Genomic DNA, 17,931 nt, shown 5'->3' on the forward strand with positions numbered 1-17,931 from the left:
TTTTTACAGCTATTTAGTAACCATTCATACAATATAGACAGCATAGAATTGGCAAAGGATGTGAAGTTTTCTTTCTTTCTGTAAGGATTTCCCTGGATTAAAAACAAACCCCCCAAACAGATACAGACATTCCCAGCCCCCCACTGCTTTTTTTCATTTGTTTACAAGCTAATCCCTGTGGTTCCTATCTCTTAAAAAACATCAGTAAATTACTGGTATGCCCAGAGTTGTTTATAGTGGGCTTGCATTTAAATACTCTGAACTCTTCACATTCCCACTCTGAAAAGATCCATTGGTACATGGTTGAAGTGGGCTGGACTGTAGTGGTAGGGTCATGAAAAGCTGGAGGGCTTTAAATCCTCCAGTCCCATGAGCTTTTTGTGTTCTGAAATACTTGAAAAACTACTCAAGAGTAAAATAGGGCAAAGAAATGCATGATCAATGTGTCTGTGAAATTGAAAGAATAGCTGTGAGAGATGGAGGTTCTGAAATGAAGACCCAATTTACATGGCAGGGGCTTTAAAAATTAGCAGCAGATGTCTTCACTAACTCTGAATATTTCCTTACTCTAAACATTCAGAGATGATCTTAATTAAGTTTTATTTTAAAGATGTTTCTGGTACCTTATACCATCTTCCTCTTCTGAAAGGCAAAGTAAGAGTGATTATGGAAAGATAAATGTTTTGTGTTTCAAATGTGTTGCTGGGGTAGGGAGCTGATAGTTAATCACAGACAGTGCACATTTTCTCTTTTCCATCATTGTCTGAAATACTGAACCATTTCTGTCTCAGAAAAAATGTTACTGAAAAAATTTACTTTGCGCTATATATTAGTGTGTAGCTTTTAAATTTCTTATCTTATGCTTAGAGAGCAGTCAAAAGACTGTACCTTAAACATCTGAGTGCTCAAGCACTGTTCAAGCATGCAGCAGAAAAAAGTAACATGCACCTTTCCATAGAAGCGTATTTCTCCAACAATTTATTTCAAGTTATGGTAAACATAGTGCAGTTAAAACTAAGCAGAATCCTGACAGTTTTATGGTGGAAAGTGCTGGCCAGCTTCTGAATACAACTTTAAGATAATGCCTGTGACATCTTTTTTTCTTTTATCTGATGACCTCTTAAGCCTAAATCTATCTTTCAATAGTGATTTTTCATGTCTCTCCTTATGAGATAAATGAACAACAACAACAAAAAAAACCCTTTTATATTTTCCATTCCTTTTCTTTCTATTAGACTCCAGGTAGGAAACAGGTGTGTAGATGAGCAGAATGTCTCATAGCCAAGCATTCTATCATGTTTCTATTCTGCAATACTACATCACCCTGACATTAGCACAAGTACAAAACCTTTTAGCTGAATGTCATTTTGAAGTGCCTTTTAATAGCCTGGGAACTTACTTCCCCTCAGCATAAGTGGGCAAAGGATCCAGTGAAAGGAAGCATTGACCCTTAAAGTTTATCAATGTAGATTGCAGATCCTTCTTTGTAGAGGAGCAGTTATGCTTTCTTTTAGGACTGCATCAACTTTTTAAGCAAGTTTTATGTGATGGAGGCATCCTACAAAGACATCAGGTTGTTGTATTTTGATATATATTCACAAAAAATGCTAACACCTCCTGTTTCACCTCTTACTAGGTATGCTGTATCTATAAACTATAGCTTGAAAACTGTAGCTTTCACTGCTTTAAATTTCAGATATTACATTTCAGACAATAAATTTCAGGCATTAGTTTTATAATATTCGTTTATCAAGTAAATTAGGAAATTAGTGTAATGATTAATCAGAAGGCTTTTCTAATTTTAGCTGCAGAATTCAGGGTCTCAAGTAACAATATAAGGGAAAACTAAAAGCAGTGTGGAAAGAACATGATTTTTTACATGTCAATTTCTTAGAAAGTACTTCCTTTCACTGAATAATTGAAATATCACTTAAAGGAACCATAGCAGAAACAAAAAGGCTAAAAGAATGCTAGCAGAAACCATACTAAACCAAAATGAGTTGCATATATATGATTGATACACACAGTGGGAAACTATTTGTAAGAAGCAGTTTTATACATATAACTTTGAAATGAATGAAGCGTTCATTTCTCATGCTCATTTCTCAGATTCATCGTGATGGCTGAGCTGAAGGTGGGAGTTGAAAGACTAGAGACTGTAAGAGAGTGTGAAAGGGAGATAGACTGGTGGAGACAGACCTTACCATCCCTGAGGGAATGACATCAGCTGCAGGCTCCACGAGAAGTAGGGGAAGGGGACCTGAGAGACAGGAGAGAATGAAAATGGGTCCCTCCCTTGAAGAAGCAGGTGAATCCTCTCCCAACCTCCCTCATCATCCCTGTTGTACTCACACAACAGGTATGGAGCTCTGGGAATCAAGAGTTAGACAAATGAGGGTGGAGATGATGGTCCTGTCTCAAATAGATACGAGACCCGACTGGAGGATGGCCAGTCTAATGGGGATGTGGATCACAGGCAACCTATACCAGAGGTCTCAACACTGACAGATTGGTGCTCCAACCACTTAACAACCTCTTCTATAAAGAAGAGAAATATTTTAGTTGTTGAAGACTCAATCCTAAAGGGAACAGAATGCCTCGTATGCCAGTTGGGCCTCATCATAGAGAAGTGTGTAGGCTTCCTGGAGCTAGAATCAGGGATATCACTAGGAAACTCCCCAACCTAGTGCAGTTTTCAGACTACACCTTCTACTGATCTTCCAGACAGATGGGGAAGAAGCTGCATTCTGTGGTCTGAAAGGAATGAAGAAAAACTTCAGGGCCTTGAAAGACTCTGAGGCACAAGTTATTTTGTCTTCCCTCCTTCCAGTTGCAGGTGATGACATGAGATGCAATAGAAGGACCCAGTCAGTAAATACCTGACTCAGAGACTCATGCTATAGGCAGAGTTTTGCGTTCTATGATCGTGGCTGATTTTATAAGACACCAGGCCTGATGATTATATGTGGGAGAGGAAGAAGAAGAAAAAGGATTCTAGGACAAGAATTAGCAGGGCTCATTCATAGAGCTTTAAACTAGATTTGAAGGAGAATGGGGTTGCCACTGGGCTTGCAAAAGTGAGACAATGTTCCAGTATTAATGAAGACCATAAGACCTTTCACCCCCCTGGGGCTGAATCAGAATGTTCATCTCCCAGAAATTCCTGTATGCCAATGCACACAGCATGGGTAATAAGCAAGAGCTAGAAATCTATGTGTAGTCAAAGGACTATGATCGAGTGGCAATTACAGAGACATGGAGAGACAGTTCATGTGACTGGAATGTGGTCATGGGTGGTTCTGTCCTTTTTAGGAAAGACAGGGCAGCAAGGCGAGGTAGGGGAGTTGCTCTTCACATGAGATAGCACCTTGAATGTATTGAGTTCTGTCCAGGGGTTGATGAGGAGCAAGGTGAGAGTTTGTGGATGAGAACTAAGGAGCAGGCTTAGCATGGGTGATACTGTTGTGGCCACCTGATCAAGACAAGGAAGTAGATGACGTGTTCTACTGACAGCTGAAAGCTGCCTTGCAATGGCAAGGTTCTCATTGGAGATTTTAACTACCCAGATATTTGCTGGAAGGCCCACTCAGCAGCCATTCACAGTCCAAAAAGTTTCTCCATTGCGCTGATGACAACTTCTTAATGTGGAGTTGTTGGAGGAGCCAACTAGGAGAGGAATGCTGCTGAATCTTACACACACCAACAAGGAGGGTCTGGTTGAAGCAGTGAAGGTTGAGGGCAGCTTTGGCTGCAGTGGCCATGAGTATGCAATAGGAGCATACTGAATACTGAGCAGGACCATAACCCTGGACTGTAGTAGGGCAAACTTTGGTGTTTCCAAGCAATTGTTATGGAAAATCCCATGGGACAAGGTAGTAGACGATAGAGGGGCCCAAGATAGTTTGATAACATTCAAGGACCACTTCTTCCAAGCACATGATCAGAGAATCCCTATGGGTAGGAAATCAAGAAATAGAGCCAGAAACCCACATGGTTAAAGAGTGAAATGCTGGGCAAACTCAAATAGAAGAAGAAAGTTTACAGATAATGGAAAGAGGGGTTGGCCACTTGGGAGGAGTAAGACTGTTGTCAGGGAATGTAGAGGAACAACCAGGAAAGCTAAGGCCTCTTTGGAATTAAGCCTTGCAAGAGAGGCCAAGGACAACAGAACGGGCTTCTTCAAATACATCGCAAAGAAAACTAACGCTAGGGGCCATATAGGCCCACTGCTGAATGAGGTGGGTGTGCTGGCGAGAGAGGTTACAAAGAAGGCAGAGTTACTGAATACCTGTTTTGTCTCTGTCTATACAGCTGGAGACTGTCCACAGGAGCCCCAAACCCCTGAGGACTCAAAGGAAGTCAGGATAAATGGGGAGTGTGCCATATCTGATGAGGGCTGGATTAGGAATCAATTAAGGAACCTGGACATCCATAAATCTATGGGTCCTGATAGGGTACACTCACAGGTGCTGAGTGAGTTAGCAGGTGTCACTGATAGGCCACTCACCATCATCTTTGGTTAGTCGTGGGCAGCAATATTGATGCCTGCAGATTGAAGGAAAGCAAATGTCACTCCAGAGTTAAAAAATGGTAAGAAGGAGGACCCTGGTAACTACAGCCGAGTCAGCCTCACCTCCATCCCTGGTGACAGAACAGCTTATCCTTGGCACTGTCTCTAGGCATACCAAGGACAAGAGGGTCATTAGGGGTACTCAACATGTTTTTATCAAGAGGAAGTCATGTTTAACCAACCTGACAGCCTTTCATGAGGATATGACCAGGTGGATGGATGATGAGAGTGCAATGGATGTCATTTATCTAGATTCCAGGGAAGGCATTTGGCACCATCTTCCACACAGTACTCTCAGCTGAACTACAGAAATGTGCTCTGGATGGTTGGGTAGTGAGGTGGTTAACTGGTTAAAGGAAAGAACTCAATGAGTCAGAGTCAATGAGACAGAGTCTAGTTGGAGGCCTGTATCTAGTGGAGGCCCTCAGGGGTTTCTACTGGGACCAGTACAATTCAACGTATTCATCACTGACCTGGATGAGAGTACAGAGTGCACTGTGAGCAAGTTTGCTGATGACACAAAACTGGGAGGAGTGGCTGACACCCCAGAAGGCTGTGCTGCCATTCAGAGGGACCTGGACAGGCTGGAGAGTTGGGCAGGGAGGAGAAATTTAATGAAATACAAAAAGGGCATCTTGCATCTGGGAAAGAACAATCCCGGGTACCTTTATAGGGTGGGAACTGACCAGAGTAGACGAAAGGGACCTCGGGGTCCCAATGGATGGCTATGAGCCAGCAATATGTCCCTGTGGCCAAGAAGGCCAATGGCATCCTGGGGTCTATTAGAAGGGGGGTGGTTAGTAGGTCAAGAGAGGTTCTCCTCCCCCTCTACTCTTTCCTGGTGAGGCTGTATCTGGAATATTCTGTCCAGTTCTGGTCCCTCAGTTCCAGAAGGACAAGGAACAGCTTGAAACAGTCCAGTGCAGAGCCTCCACGATAATGAAGGGAGTGGAAAGTCTTCCTTATGAGGAAAGGCTGAGAGAGCTGGGTGTCTTCAGCTTGGAGAAGAGGAGACTGAGGAGTGACCTCATTAATGTTTATAAGTATGTAAAGGGTGAGTGCCAGGAGGCTGGAGCCAGGCTCTTCTCAGTGATGCCCAATGATAGAACTAAAGGTTACAGATGGACCGTAGGATTTTCCACATAAATATTAGAAAAAATTTTTTCACTGTGAGAGTGACAACACTGGAACAGGCTGCTCAGTGAGATTGTGGAGTCTCCTTCTCTGGAGACACTCAGCACTCTCCTGGACAAGTTCCTATGTGACCTACTTGAGGTGATCCTGCTCTGCAGGAGCTTTGGACTCCATGCTTTTGAGGTCCCTTCCAACCCCTAAAATCCTGTGATTCTGTGACACAATTTTAAATTTTGGTCATTTAAAAAAAATGGAAATGGAAATAAATGTAGAATGCAGCTAACAATAAGCTTGGCCAAAAAGTAAGGCCTAACATAAAAATCTGCATTAGTGGACCTAAAATATGATATGTAGAGGGATGTTCCAGTATGTGAGCTTCAGTGAAATATTCAGCAAAGTTGGCTTAACTTACATGTTGTAAAACTGTCCAAAGAGATGATTCTCACTGGGATATGCTTTTTTTTTTCTATGAGAAATGTATGTGACATTTTTTGCTGTGCTTTAATTTAGTCAATATGCTTCAGGATGTTTCCCTACAAGTCCTTCAAGCTTCAGCTTCTTCTTACTGAAGTTACATTTATCAGGGCATCTACTTCCTTTTCAGATGGGATTTAGGCTACAGTTTCATGTTGCTGTTAATCCCGTGTTTCTGTGCCTTCCTGATGGGAGATGCAGTCACACTGTGACTCCACCACCTACCACGTGTCCCCTCTGTGTTTTCTAGTGATCTGGCAGTAATCCAACACTTTTGACGGTGGCATAGCTGTAGTAGGCATCCAGGTACTTCACTAGGAACCACGGAGAAAACTTGAGCTTGTTTGTCTTCAGACAGCCTCCCTCCTCCAGGTGTGGTTTCTTCCTCTGCTGAAAAACATTCCTCCCATCACCGCTTCCCAAACTTGATACCTAGAAAGGTTTTTTGCCAATGCAGTCTCCCTCTGGGAAGCTGTGACTTAACCACATGCCTTTGACCAGGCAGGCAGTTGTTCATTAATGAATTAGGTGAGCTTGAGATAGTGTGGATGGGTGTTTCTACATTTCCAGAGTGTAGTTATCCATGCTTTGACCTTTGACCTTTGATTGATAATGCCTCCAGACTTCTATACATAACATGTAACAAGTTCATAATGAGAAGGAGGGAAGTTTAGGCACGTATCTTGTAAAAAATTCTTCAGACAGGCCTTTTCCTATAAATATTAGCATCTTTTTACAAGGCAGTACAAGATAAAACATTATTTGAAAATAGTTGAAATTAAAGAAGGACGTTTTAAAAATTAATCTGTGATTCCTGAATTATTTACTTCAGGCTTTTCAAAATAATTCTGTAGTAGCATAATATGTTGGTTTATCAATTAGAATTAAATAGACTTTCTTCAAATTATGAAAATCAGGCTCGATAATTAGGCTTCATATGAAAACAGATCTTTAAATTCAGTCCTGAAAAATTCTCAGATCAAGTTTGCCAACCAAATGATGAATTGGGAACAGACTAAAGGAAATTAGCTGAGGTACACATGTATTTGTGAAGCCTTGATCCAGCTTTAGGATTTATCAGCATCAAACTTGTCACTTTAATTTTGTGACTAAACAAAAACACTTTTTTCCTGTATTATATGAATCCTATTTATCTGATAAACTGAATGGTCTCCTTTGAAATTCTAATAGATTAGCGTTGATCACTTATATTGCTTAATTTTTTGTTTTCTCTCTTTTTTGTTAGTCCTTTTTGTTGTTCTTGTTTTACATCAATCCATTCCAAACAAGTTATCTTAGTGTTTCTCATCTAAGTATCCCAAAAGGCAATTGTGCTAATAATAAGAAAATAAGGAGTCACTCTACCCAAATGAATCTCTGTGAGAGAAAGCAACAGTGATTCTTGCCTATAAGATGGCATCGACTTTAACTGAAACTCACCCTTCTTGTGCAGACATCTATGTGAGCAGTCTGTCAGTTCCCACCAGCAGAAGAGTGCCTGTGTACACAGCTCATAAAGTCACCTCCTCACAAGTGCTTGCCACGTTGCTATCTATTTTAACCTTGACTTTTCAAAATTCCTTCTTTGTGGCTGCCCCAAGCCCAAGTCTTTCTCTCTTGGTCTCGTCCACTTGCCATATATTTTCTTGTCTGGTCTGAAACTCTCTATCTCCACAGAAGCTCTGTGAAATTCCCCATCTGCTCCTTGTGGCCTGTATTGCATTTCCACAATGGAGCTGCTTAACTGCACAAAGATGAGGGCAGAATTTACAGGTAGAAAACACCCTGTGAAACCTGTTCTGCAGGTGAAAATCATATAAAGCAGGGAGAGCTTTCCTAACATGGTAACTGTATGGATGGCTACTGTTACCTTGTAGAGGATCATGGATCAGGGCTAGGCAAGGCTAGGAAGGGACTTAGCAACCACTGGAATTTTTGTGGTTCCCCTTATCAGCTTTTTAAATTATACCCTTGCAGACCATGTCTGTTCCCAGGCACAGGATATACCTCTGATGCGAAGGGTGCTTCATCTGTTTTTTTCAGCTTCTGGAAAGGCTGCAGGCTTGCAGGGTTGGCACAAGGCACGACCAGAACATACCTATACAGAAGCCTCGAGCATACCTGGCATGTAGCCTATCTTAGGCTTGCCTCTGAAAAGGAGCATGGACATTGGTGCAACCTCACGTACCTCATGGAAAAATGTGGCATATACTCTGTGTCAGCTGTAGGCTGTGTGGGGATCTACATATTAACAATGATTGCTTGCAGGATAATGCAGAACACATATTGTGTATATACAATGTAAGATTTGGTTCAAATTCAAGAACTGGTATCCAAGATTTATTTCTCTTGCTGTGTATTATGTATCATCATTGTATGCCTTTGTTACAAATGGTGTTTCCAGTAGCTAGAAAGTCTACCATGAAGAATTTATTATGACTGTGATAGTGATGTCAAAATGTGTTCAGATAAATACTGTAACATAAGTATAAATTACTGCAAGGGATTAAGTAGTGCAACACCTTGAGGCTAGTTGTGCTTTTAGCACCTGAGGATGAGCAAAACCGAATCTTTTCATCCCAACAGTTTGTGCTTACTTGGAAAAATGTTTGTCTGACTGCAGGCATGGAACCCGTTGTGCTGGAGAAGTGGCAGCCACAGCAAACAACTCACACTGCACAGTAGGAACCGCCTTTAATGCCAAGATTGGAGGTATGTGAAACAGTCTCCCCACCAAAAAAGAAAAAGAAAAAAAAAAAAAAAAGAAGTAACCAAAGACTTTTGGCTAAGACTTTTTGTCTAAACAAGCATTTGTGCTAAGTGGTATGTTGAGCACAACAAGAGAAGATTTATGTGGAAGACAAAACTAGCTACATTAGAAAGTAAATCTCAGCTGTAGAGTGGTCATTAGATGCCAGTACTGAAGGAGTTTGCCTGCGGTGACACTTCTCCAGTGCTCCCTGGAACACTGCCTCTCAGTACACATAGAAAAATAGAAAGCAGGACCTTTAATGAAAACAAAAACTTCAGAATTAGGATATCTTGGTTGCTTACAGATTCAGAGCTCTAAGTGATGAGCTTTATGACAAACAAAGTAAATGTACACATTAGGAATATTGCCTTGCATATTGATTACAAACAAAGCACTGTCAAAACACAACACATTTTTGGTTTTGTTTCAGTGTGGTTGGAGAGAGAGTCTTCTTTTGATCCCTTTCTGTGATTGGATTATTTCCTGAAATATGAGATTGGATTGCACACTTTTGTTCATTCAGCCAGGAGGTTTCAAGGGGTTTCTATGAATTCTTAGTCAATGGCTTCTCAGTTAAGACCTTTGGTTTATTTTGTGGAGATGACTATCAAGATGTTATCTGCATGTCTCCTAGTTTATACCTGGTCTGTACTAGATTTTAGTGCTTTAAGTGAAGTTACCTTAGACTTCTAATGAAATTGTGGGATTGGTATATTGGCTTTCAGAAGGAAGGGTTAGAGCTCAAAGTCATTAATTGTTGATTTTCTGTCCCAAAATAGAGCCCATCTATGAAAACAGAAAAATGGTTACCTCTGTATACACCAGAGAACAGTACAAAATACAAGCAGGCAGCGTTGATGCCATGTTTCCACAACTAATAGTACTCTATCTATTCTCTACTGGATCAGTACAAGTTTGATCCAAATAAAATGTGAGCACAGCTGCATTTCAAATTAGCCAAAGCACACTACATCTTCCTTAGCTTTCTGATTTCCTGCTGTATTCAAGAGACAATACCTGATCCAGCATAAGGTTAGAATGATGAGGAGAACCAATTTCCCTTCAGATGGAAAGCCTGCCTGTAAAAAAGTTTTCCTCTCAGACTGGTTTAGAAAATCTGAATTAGGCAAGTGAGTGAGTTTGTGGCAGATGATCAGGTTGTCTCATTTGGATATGGCATTTGGTCTAGTACCAGAAGCTATGAAATCAGAATTATTGCATTGCCAAACCAGAGTCAGAGGAGAGTTAGTGCACTGATAGATTGAAAAAATGGCTTCTGAAGGAGTTTCATTTGTGAGCTGGGTAGTTACACAACCTGCAGCACCTTGGTCATGGCCATGAACAGTTCTTCATTAGTAACAATGGGTTCTTAATAGGTTATTATTTATTAAGCATTAGGAATATCCAGTAATAATGTTTTAGAAGCATACCAGGCATACAATCTAAATGACAGCTTTTTCTATATGTAATGTGAAAACTGTTTCAGATGGCCAGCACTAACTTGGTGGTTCCGGTCTGTTCTTAAAAGAAAGATGGAAAGTAGTAATTTCGTAAACTCACTTGAGGTAATGGGCCAATTTTTAAAAGCTGCTGGCCTCTATTTAGCCTGCCTCCCGCCCCTCCTTCAAAAAAGCCATGCAAGTGTGTATGCAGTGGATGTGTTCACTCTCCACAGGCCAGATAGGGTGTAAAAGTTTTGAATTATATTATGCTGAACTATTAGTGTTCAGCTCTCTCGTTTCCCAGGGATTTAAAGACCCTCCTGGGGCCATCTTGGAGAAGAAACTAGAATGGAGGTAAAGCAATTACATTTTCCTTACAAAGAGGAACACCTGCTGACAGTGATTTTGAATTTGTCCCATCAAAATAAGTATTTGTTACTTTAAACCAGAAAGTATCTCTGGATATATAAAGGATAGTAAGGAGATGAAGCAAAGTGGGAAAAGAAATAGTTTACATTTGTATTGTTATCAAACACTGACAGGTGAACAAATCTGATTAATTATCTTTGTGATGGGAAGCCATTAACAAGATATTCACCAGTAATACTTTTTCCCTAATTGTTTATACTCCTTCTCTCATTTCCACGCATGTAACAACCTCTGACCACAAGTAGGTCAAAAATAAGATCATTAGAAAGTCAGAGGATTTTCTTACAACAGTGTAAGTGGGGATATAACCTGCCAATAAAATTTGACTAAAATCTGCAGTTCTTTTACAGGTTGTGAAATGCTTTCTATAAAAAAAATAAGCACTCCACCAGCAGTTTGTGCTTATTTAAGCCACGGGCCTCTTCATTAAAAGACAAACCAGTGCACAGAAAGGGTAGAGCTTTATTTTTTTTTAATGTGACTGTCTGCAGTAATCACTTGTAGCAAATTACCACCTACAGAGCTGCTGAGACTCTTTTTAGGAAGGGATGGTTAGCATGTTGTTATTGTTGACTGATTGTGGAAGTTGCAGAGCATCTGTGGGGATTTGGGTGCTTAGTTACTTGGCTGGGCTGGAGTCCTGACTAGAAAATAGTTACAGTGAATTATGGCACAACAGATGTAGATTGTCTTCAGCTGATGGGGAATTAGTTCAGCTGTTTCTTTAAGTCAGATGCTCATAAAAACTAAACATTGTAAAATAAAACTTGCTTTCAGCTCAGTTTTGCTTGTTTCCTGTGATTCAGTGAAAGTTTGTTCTGACTAAAATGCCACTTAGATTTTTACAATTACTGCAATATAAAGTCTTAGGTGGAACAGTCTGCAAATGCAGTCTGTTAATTGTGTTGAAATTGCCACATAAAAGAGAGAAAAGAAGAAAGAGGGAAAGAAATAAAAGGGGAAAGGAAAAAACAGTTAAAAAGAAAAAGGTGGGAAGGAAGGGAAGAAGGGAAGGGAAGGGAAGGGAAGGGAAAGGAGAAGGGAAGGGAAAGGAAAGGAGAAGGGAAGGGAAAGGAGAAGGGAGAAAGGAAAAGGAAAAGGGAAAGGAAAAGGAAAAGGGAAAGGAAAAGGAAAAGGAAAAGGAAAAAAGGAAAAGGGAAAGGGAAAGGAAAAGGAAAAGGAAAAGGAAAAGGAAAAGGAAAAGGAAAAGGAAAAGGAAAAGGAAAAGGAAAAGGAAAAGGAAAAGGAAAAGGAAAAGGAAAAGGAAAAGGAAAAGGAAAAGGAAAAGGGAAGGGGAAGGAAAGGGAGATGAAAGAATTATTTTTGCTTTAAATAGCCAATGAGATATCTGTCGCTCAAAGTCACCTTAAAGCGTGTCTCAGTTCTTGGCCAGACAGAGCAACACCTAAGACACAGCCTTTTCTGTGTTGCCTTACATTTGAGCACTTCACCATTAGCCAAAAAACCTGGTGCAAATTACTTCAGATGCCCATAGCAGAATTTGAAGTTACTGTTTGCTGCATTCTATAGCATTGTTTAAGTTTTCTGTGCAGTAACAGAGACATAAAGGGGAGCTTTATTTTTCTTCCTTCAAAAACAGTGTACCTTTTATTGTCTTTATTTAGAACTAAATATATTTTTATGTGCTTGAAAGAAATTGAGAACACAAGTTTCACCCATCGTTAATTTTCTGAGATTATGCTGAGGAAGAAAAATAAAACCTGAGAATCCTTGAGTTGGTTTAATGACTTTTTTATAAAGTAAAGCTCACAGTGAGACCACTGTTTGTAAAAGTTTATTATCTCACCAAACATGGGCAACTTTTGTGTGAACTTAGAAATATGATCACTTTTCATTTTTGAGTCCATTAGAGTTAAGGAAAAAAATAATACCTTCTATCAACAAAGAAGCCCCTGTGTCTTTTGTTAATTGGAAGTTATGGTCTTGGTGAACACTCAAGTTACTTCAGTCTGAACAAAATTAACAAAAATATGTCTGAAATTTAAAAAATGTGAATTTGGCTTATTAATAGCAGTGGCCTTTTAAAGGGAGATGAGCATCAAACTTGTTAATTGTGAAAGCAGTCATTACTCTGCACTATCATACAGCTACATGGCAATTATTATTCATTGTTAACGTCCCTTTCATCAGAGGTCATGCTAGCTGTATGTTGGTCCTTTTTCTTGTTTAGGTTAAAACTGGCATTAGCAGTTTTTCTCAATTAGAATATCTTCAGTCAAAGTCTTACAGTTAATCAAAAGAGTAACTCAAAGGTTTTCTTTGTTTCCATATTTAAGGCTTCCTTTTTCTACCTAGTAATATTAAATCATTACGATGCCATTCACTTTAGAAGTGCTGGCACATGGACTTGTCCAATGCCAAATGAATGGATTCTTTTAAATTGAAGAATTTCAGATTATACTTCACAAAAACTTATTCCACACTGAGAAGAATGTTCAAAATATTGTAGTTTCAAATTGAATAATGTTAAATATAGGGTATTTGCTAACAACTTACTCTAATCACCTGGCTACTATGTATGGTAATAGGTCTGTACAAGTGAGTTTCTCCACTGTTTCTTCTTGGCACCTTGATTCAGTGAAGGAATAATCACATGTTTATCTGTCAAAAGAAATCCTTATACTGTATTTGTCAACATTCAACTGTGAATGACTGGAAGCAGGTGCTGCAGTTTCACTGCAGTATAGAAGAGGGAAAAAAATCTCATATTATCTTTATGTAAGACGTGCAAACATTCCAAGGTTCACATCTTTTTTTAAGTTTCCTTTAGCATAAAAGATTGATATTGAAGTTGGAAGGCTATATGTTGGATAAATAACTTGTAGATAATTTTTAAAACTTGAAGAAAGACAAAAATATTTCTGCTTTTTTATGTATGTTTTCATCTTGAGATGTTTTCCCATTAGAAAAACACATATCCTAACAGTTTTGGGGGATTTTTTTATTAGCAGTAGAAATCCCTATGATCATTCAGTGAAATGACCTGCACAACAATTCTCCTGGGGGAAAAAATAAAATTTTAAAAAGCCATTTTGAATTGGTTGGTCTTGTTCACTGTATCTTTCATTCTGAAGGTGTCCGAATGCTGGATGGAGATGTGACAGACATGGTAGAAGCAAAGTCTCTAAGCCTTAATCCCCAGCACATCCACATCTACAGTGCCAGCTGGGGGCCTGATGACGACGGTAAGACTGTGGATGGACCTGCTTCTCTAGCACGCCAGGCCTTTGAGAATGGCATCAGAATGGTAGGTTGGCATCAAAGGGTGTCTTCTATACCTGCTTTCCAAGTGTAAGGGTACATGTGCCTGGCTTGTGCAAGTGCACAGCCTGGGAAAGAAGAAACGATTCTGAAGGAAGGACAAAAAGCTTCCTTCGAGTAAAACTAAAAATACATTTTCCTTCTATAGTGACCTTGTGGTCAGTCCTTCTTGAAGGATCAGCTCTGTTCTTTTTTAACTGGAATATCATCCTCAGTGTCCTCTAAAAGTGCTCTGAGGTAATATAATTCTGCAGGAAAAAAATAAGACCGAAAAATACTACTTTGCGTAGCAGTGCCAAGTCATCAAATATTAACTGCAAAGAAATTTAAAAGCAAAATCTTTCACTGCTTTTCTTTCCTTCTCTCTTTATCTCCTTCTTTCTCTCTCTCTCTTTCTCTCTATCTCTCTTTCTCCTTCCTTGCTTGCTTCTTCCTTGCTTCCTGGCTTTCTCTCTTGCTGTATCTCTTGCTTACTTTCTCTCTTGCTTGCTATCTTGCTTTCCTGCTCACTTGCATGCTTTCGTGCTTTCTTTCATTGCTATATTTTGATTGGTTTCTTAATGAAAGTTTGATGATTTTAATAGGGAACTGCAGGCTAAAAAAAGTCTATATGCATGTTTCTTTTGGTGTTCATGTCTGGTCTCAGACAACTCGCCCCGTACTTATAGCTTACCTATACATTTCTCTACAAGTGTGTGCTATTATGTTTTCTCTGATACAGCCTGGAGATCCTCACTAATACAGCATACAAAATTCTAAACTGCCCTACATGAAAAAAATCTATGATCTTTTCCATTTTCTGTAATAAATTACTGTCAGACAAGACCCCAGAAGGAAATTAGTAGTTAGAGGAACTTCTGGTGTCAGAGGCCAGGTGGTATTTCTTCCTTTTACTATTCTGCCTGCTAACATCTCTTTCTACTATATATGTGCTCACATCTCTTTCTACTATATATAATCATAAAATAATTTGGGCTGGAAGGGACCTCTAAAGGTCATCTCATCAAACGCCCCTGCAGTAAGCAGGCACACCCTCAACTTGATCAGGTTGCTCAGAGCCTCATCAAGCCTCACCTTGGATGTCTCCAGGGATGAGAAAGACCTAAACTCCCTGGGCAGCCTTTCCATTCTTCCACTACCTTCATGGTAAAGAACTTTTTCTAACATCCAGTGTAAATCCACTTTTCTCTAATTTAAAACCATTGTCCATCCTCCTATCACTGCAGCCCTTGCAAACAATCCATCTCCAGCTTTCCTGTAGGCCCCCTTCAGGTACTGGAAGGTCACTATTAGGTTTTCCAGGAGCCTTCTGTTCTCCAGGATTAACAACCCCAGCTCCCTCAGTCTGTCTTCATATAAGAGGTGTTCCAGCCCCTCAGTCATTTTCATAGCCCTTCTCTGGACCCACTCCATCAGATCTGTGCCCTTCCTGTGCAAAAGGCTGTATAGGACTGGTGGAAAGGATTTTAAATCTTACCATCATTTTGAATGAAGAAGGAGGCTTTCTAGTTCAGTGGTGGATGGTTCTAAGATCAGAAAAGAAGGGATCAATGCAAAACATTTATTTAAGGAGACTAAAACTGTTGGACCAAAGTGGAACTGGAGTGTAGGCACTGGAACATGGTAACACTGTGCACCAAGATCTGAAAGTGCAGCTAGTATTGAAGTTAATGAATGTTTTAAGCAGGTATACCAAGACTGATTTTAGAAAATTACAGCTAACATTCAGCCTGGAAGATTTATGCAGTGTAGAAGACAGAGTTTGTGATTGAAAAACTGTATTAATTTAAGAGATACCATAAAAAAGCATTTGTAACAGCAAATAGGAACAATAACTGCAACAGTGAAAGAGACAAAAGTTACAAGAGTACATGGTGCAGCTGAAAACCTACACACAGTGCAAGTTTTCAGGTGGTGTACAATATACTTGTTTGTAAATTGTTAATAAATACATTTTAAAAATTACACCAGAAGTGTTGTCAAGCAGCACAATCCTAGGAGTGTGTATTCACATCTAATCAAAACTGCATCCCTGGCCAGTTTGGTTTCCTCAATAAAGTTACATAAATGTCTTATTCCCACTTCTGTCCTCCCTGTCCCAAACGTGGATTATAATGCACACTTAAGTAGCTAACATGTAAAATATGAATAGTAATTACTGAATCATAGAATTACAGAATGGTTAGGGTTGGAAGGATCCTTAAGGATCATCAAGATCCAACCCACCTGCATGGGCAGAGCCACCTCCCACTAGACCAAGTTGCAGAAGGCCTAATCCAACCTGGCTTTAAACATTTCCAGGGAGGGGGCATCAACAACCTACTTAGGCAGCCTTTTCCAGTGTCTTATGACCCTCATGATGAAGAATTTCTTCCAAATATCTAATCTAAGTCTACTCTCTTTCAGTTTAAAATCATTACCCCTTGTCCTGTCACTACCCACTCCCTGGAGAAGAAAAGCCCTTCTCCAGATTTCTTGTAGGGCCCCTTCATAAGGTCTGCCTGGAGCCTTCTCTTCCCCAGGCTGAACAGCTCCAACTCTCTCAGCCTCTCTTCAGAGCAGACACACTCCAGCCCTTTGATCATGTTTGTGGCCCTTCTCTGGACCCTCTCCAACAGGTCTGTATCTTTCCTGTGCTGGGGGCTCCACAGCTTTATGCAGTGTTCCAGGTGTGGGCTCACAAGAGCAGAGCAAATGGACAGAATCCTCTCCTTCTCCCTGCTGCCCATACCTCTTTTGATGCAGCCCAGGATGCATTTGGCTTTCTGGGCTACAAGTGCACACTGGCAGCTCATGCTGAACTTCCTATCTACATCCCCAAGTCCTTTTCCTCAGGGCTGCTCTCTATCCATCCTCCCAGCAGCCTATATTTGTGCCTGGAGTTGGCACCTTCCCAGGTGCAGGAGCTTGCACTTGGCCATGTTGAACTTCATTGGGTTGCCATGGGCGCACCTCTCCAGCCTGTCACGGTCCCTCTGGATGGCCTGACTTCCCTCTAAGGTATCAACCCCACCACACAGCTTGGTGTTATCACCAAACTTGCTGAGGATACACTCTATCCCACTCTCCATGTTTCCAACAAAGATGTTAAACAGCTCTGGTCCCAATACTGACTCCTGAGGAACACCACTCGTCACTGGTTTCCACTTGGACACTGAACCATTGACCACAACTCTCTGGGCTACTGAACTAACAAGGACTGTGTGTTTGTTTTGCTATGTGGTGTTCAAGACATGTCTCATACTCAGTTCTGTGAATGCTTTACTCACCACGCATCCACAGGCTGCTACCTTCTTTTGACTCGGTCATATGATGGCTGTTTGGTGTGGAGCTGCAGACTTGTATTTTTTCTTGTTGCACACTCTGTAATATGTTAAGCCTACCATAAAAAAATGCCTAACAAAGTACCTGCTGTACAGTACGAGAAATTCAAGAGGCTTAGCAGTTAAACACATTTAGGGGCTCATAGATCCTGCCTCAGAGAATTCTGCTTCATTGAGTAATCATTATTACAATAGTTACTGGAATCCTCTCAGAACAATATAACCAGTATGTAGAAGGCCAAATGAATCTCCATTACTGCTTCCTATGCATCATCACTCCTACTTTCTGATGGAATATCAGTGCTCCCCATTGCCCAACTGAAGTTTTTATATATATATATGTATATATATATATATATATATATATATATATGTATATTTGGAAAAGACAGTCATAGTCATGAAATGTACAGCCCAAATTTATGTATCAAAAGAAACCAGTCCTTACTGAAATCTCAAACTAGGGATAAATTCAGTGTAATTCAACAATGTGGAATTGCAAGAGTGTACATCTTGCCTACAAAC

General features: G+C 40.2%; 1 protein-coding gene across 2 annotated transcripts in view; it reads left to right on the forward strand.

Annotated features, from left to right (window-relative positions):
- PCSK5 (proprotein convertase subtilisin/kexin type 5) overlaps nt 1-17,931 on the forward strand; it is a 260,142-nt gene that overhangs the window by 97,612 nt on the left and 144,599 nt on the right. For both annotated transcript variants that reach the window (XM_071731597.1, XM_071731598.1), the window contains exons 6-7: nt 8,802-8,890; nt 13,897-14,069. In XM_071731597.1, the coding sequence (XP_071587698.1) occupies nt 8,802-8,890; nt 13,897-14,069 (262 nt within the window). The remainder of the gene's footprint in view (nt 1-8,801; nt 8,891-13,896; nt 14,070-17,931) is intronic.

The sequence above is a fragment of the Heliangelus exortis genome, chromosome Z, assembly GCF_036169615.1.
Source record: "Heliangelus exortis chromosome Z, bHelExo1.hap1, whole genome shotgun sequence".
NCBI lineage: Eukaryota > Metazoa > Chordata > Aves > Apodiformes > Trochilidae > Heliangelus > Heliangelus exortis.